This window comes from Echinops telfairi, unplaced genomic scaffold (genome assembly GCF_000313985.2).
Source record: "Echinops telfairi isolate 266 unplaced genomic scaffold, ASM31398v2 ScPeMD7_1;HRSCAF=3_0, whole genome shotgun sequence".
Taxonomy (NCBI): Eukaryota; Metazoa; Chordata; class Mammalia; order Afrosoricida; family Tenrecidae; genus Echinops; species Echinops telfairi.
In genome coordinates this window covers 79,596,655-79,600,502 of record NW_022103896.1, presented here as the reverse complement: position 1 = coordinate 79,600,502, position 3,848 = coordinate 79,596,655, and the positions used below count along the sequence as shown (strand labels likewise).

Sequence of the window (3,848 nt, the reverse complement as noted above, 5' to 3'; positions counted from 1 at the left end):
GGGGAAGGATGGTGACAAATTTGACAATCGATCTATAGTCTCTAATAAAGATGCGTGTATGTGTGCCCACTTATGTCTACCCGTGTGTGCTCAGATGCCTGTGGGTAGACATGTGTGCATGTGTGTTAAATATGAGAGGAATGAAAAGCGTGATTTTAGATTTTTATTGGAGTTATAGTTATTTTTGTGCAATAGTTAACTTAGCTCTCTAACACCTGAATTTTTAATTTCAGGGAAATAAATTTTTGTTTTTATTCTTTACTTTCATAGTTATCAAATATATATTAAAATATATATTTAATTAAATGTTGTGAAAACATCGGGCTCTGCATTATAGGGTTAAGAATAAAAGATGTTTTGAGCATATTGAAATTTTCCTGCATGCAGGGGAATTATTCAACAATTGAAGGGTCCTGAAAACAGAAACTTGTTTTTTTACATAATATCCTGAGACGGTAGAGTTAGAACCATAGTTTGTTTGTGTTTTAATTTTTTGGAACCAGTAGTTTTTGACCTTGTCTCCTGCAAGACAGAGACAGGAGTATGCCCGATTTGTTTGTGTGTCCTTCATTTGTTGATATAATGTAAGGTTATATCAACCTGACTTGAGCTTGAGGCCAGCAAAATTCTAGAGCTATGTGATGTTTATTATCATTTTTTGAGCTTTTGTGAAGACCTTGACGTTTGATCCCTGCAGATGTCATTTTATTATTTCAGCCTGTGGCAGGGATGGGGAGTCTTTTTTTCTGTCAAGAGCTATTTGAATATTCATACCATCATTTTTGGGCCATATTGGTCAAAGGTTTAATGAACTCATCACGTTAGTGTGTGATGTTGGAACTGCCCCTCTTTGGTGGGGCATATGGGGTTAGGTGGCAGTGAAGATTTCTCGGGCCTTATGCGCCCTAGGGCTGGACGTTCCCCACCCTGGCCTAACGCTTGCTTCCAGGAGCCCTCTGGGTGCAGTGGTTACACATTGGGCCACTAACCACAAGGCCAGCAGTCCAAAAGCCCCCAGAAGCTCCATGAGAGAAAGATGAGACTTTCTACTCCTATAGAGACTTCTTTTTCTAATTTGCTTAAAAGAAAATGTTTCCATTTTGTCAAAGGAAAATTATTAACTAGATTCCAGATAATCAGATTGGGCTTCCTTTTATTATTATTTTTTTGAATTGTACTGTAAATTAATTTTTCAGTATACTCAAATTATGCTCAGAGGCCGACAGGACACTGACTGGTCGTCTGTGCCTCTGGTTTCAGGAAGGCATTGTGGACCCCGTTGACAGCACTCTCAGAGACTTTTGCGGTCGTTGCGTTCGAGAGTTCCTCAAATGGTCCATTAAGCAGACAACCCCACAGCAGCAGGAACGAAGTCCCGTAAACACCAAATCACTGTTCAAGCGACTGTACAGCTTCGCCCTGCACCCCAGTGCTTCCAAGAGGCTGGGGGCCGCACTTGCTTTTAATAATGTCTACAGAGAGTTCCGGTAAGTGAGCACTGGCAGGGAGGGGGGCTGTTGTTGTTGTTAGGTGCCGAAGAGTTGGTTCTGACTCCTAGCGACCCTCTCTCTGTAGAGCAGAATGAAACGCTACCAGTCCTGCAGCCACCCTCACAATGGGTAAGTCTTACGTTTGGGTCCATTGGTGCAGCCATTGTGTCAGTCCATCTCTTTGAGGGTTTTCCTTTTCGAAGAGAGCAGTGGTCTTCACAAGTGCCTTGCTGCGTATTCACTGATACTTCTCAGGAGGGACTCGGCTGTAACAATAATACAAATGGATTGACAGACGAGAGGAATCTCTATGAGTGTTGGCTTGTATGCAAACTGAATACTTGAAATGATATAGTTTTTAGCATTTTAATTGTCTTACTTAGCATATATATAGAGCTTATAGAGAAATAATTTCTGTATACTCACTGCCTAGGTTATGAATTGGAATTTCTTGTCCTTGATTTTAGGAATTTCCCAATTCCATATTTCCTCCTCATCTTCTCAGATATATTCTTGACTTTTTTTTTTCCCAATCATTTAACTGGGGACTCTTACAGCTCTTATAACAATCCATACATCAATTGTATCAAGCGTATTTGTACATATGATGCCATCATTATTTTCTAAACATTTTCTTTCTGTTTGAACCTTTGGTATCAGCTCCTCTTTTTTCCATCCCTCCCTCCCTCTCCCGACTTTCATGTTACTGATTTTCTTGTGTTTCTTTATGGCCCTCTGTATTCCCTCTTATGAATGAATATGCTGCTTCATTCTGGAAGGCTGATAGTAAGTGCAAGAGCACCTATGGAAGTGTGGGTCAGTGTTCTCACGTGTAGAGGAAGGTCAGTCACACAGAGACTAGTTTCATCTCTTGAGCGGGTATAAAGTCCCCACAACATGAGTAGGTAGGTCAGGCCCATGGTTTGTACCGGGACACAGGCCTTGAGAATCCAGCATCTGAGGAGCTTTACAGGTGGTCGGCACCTGTGTGTGGGAAAATGTCATCGAGCATGTGCTCCCCTTCATTGTGCTGTCAGCTCTCCGTGGCCTCCAGGCACCTGCAAGGAGTAGGTCAAAGAACTCTGTGGGGTCAGTGCTCGCTGTCAGTGAATCCAAGCCAGCACGGGCAGGAGGACGAGAACTTCAAGTACATGGTCAGAAGCCAAGTTCATGTAAGCATGTGGGTTGGGCTCAGCTGGCATTCTGTCCAGGCTGAGGAAACCATACTGCAGTGGATTTTGGAGCCCCGCCCCCACCTCCTACTTGCCCACCTGGTGTCCAGGATTTGCCCTGATCTCCTCTGCTGCCCTCTGGAGCACTCTTCCTGCTCCGTTCTGGGTGTATGCTTCTTTTTCCCTTCCCCGGGGCATTTCCTTTCTTTGATCTGCTCTCATCTGGTAAACCACATTTCAGATGGCTTTTGAAGAAAGGACGCATGAGAAATAAACTTGTTGAGACCTTGCATATTGAAAAACATAAACATAATATTCAAATATTTCCTTCTCTCATGCCCTTGAGCTCTTTTGCACCCGCTTCTGTGGAGAGCAGTGCTTTAGGGTTCCATCTTGTCACTTTCCTTGTTCTCCTGGCACTTGAGATAAAAGCTGTTCCGTTTAGCCTGACCTCAAGGGCTCTACAAGTCCACTCCAGTTAGCCTGTGTATACTTAGCACAAGTTGCTCGTCCAAATGAGCCTCCTCTTCTCATGTTTTGTACTCTGGCTCATCCTCCGCATATTTGGATTTATTTATGTTTAGGGCCCCTTAGTCTCAATTTCAAGGAGCTCTGGTGGTGTAGTGCATTACGAGTTGGGCTGGGAACCACAAGGTGCAGAGTTGGAGCCCAATGGCTGCTCCGAGAGAGAAGAATGAAGCTTGCTGTTCCTGTAAAATCTACAGTCTTGGAAACCCACGGGGACAGTTGTTCTCTGCCCTGAGGGTCACTGTGCATCAGAATTGACTAGAGAGCAGTGAATTTGGTTCATCTCAACTTCAGATCTGCCTGTGAGATCCTGGGGAAATGTGGCTGTGGAACCCTGAGAGTCTATCTCTCCTGGGATTAAAAAAAAAAAAAAGTAATAAAATTCCTACCAAATTGTATACTTGTTGGCAACCTGTTCTCAACCATGCCCTCCCTCCAGTACCTGCTATGTGCTCTGTGTCTCACGAAAGCCTTTCCAATGAGTGTGCAGGAAGCCAGGCCAGAGGCACAGGGAGAACTTCCAGTTCTGATGCTTAGACGTATATGACCTGTGCCTTTCGCTTTGTAGCTGATTGTTTACTGTCCTACTGTACTGAAGAACATGTTTCCAGGGAGAGATCTGGCCTCTGTACTTGTTAGTAGGCTAAGGGTCCTTGGC

General features: G+C 43.8%; 1 protein-coding gene across 1 annotated transcript in view; it reads left to right on the top strand.

Moving 5' to 3' along the window:
- Positions 1-3,848, top strand: part of PRKDC (protein kinase, DNA-activated, catalytic subunit) — a 217,273-nt gene that overhangs the window by 39,848 nt on the left and 173,577 nt on the right. Inside the window, exons 25-26 of the mRNA XM_045291676.1 lie at positions 953-1,002; positions 1,217-1,487. Coding sequence (XP_045147611.1) covers positions 953-1,002; positions 1,217-1,487 — 321 coding nt within the window. The remainder of the gene's footprint in view (positions 1-952; positions 1,003-1,216; positions 1,488-3,848) is intronic.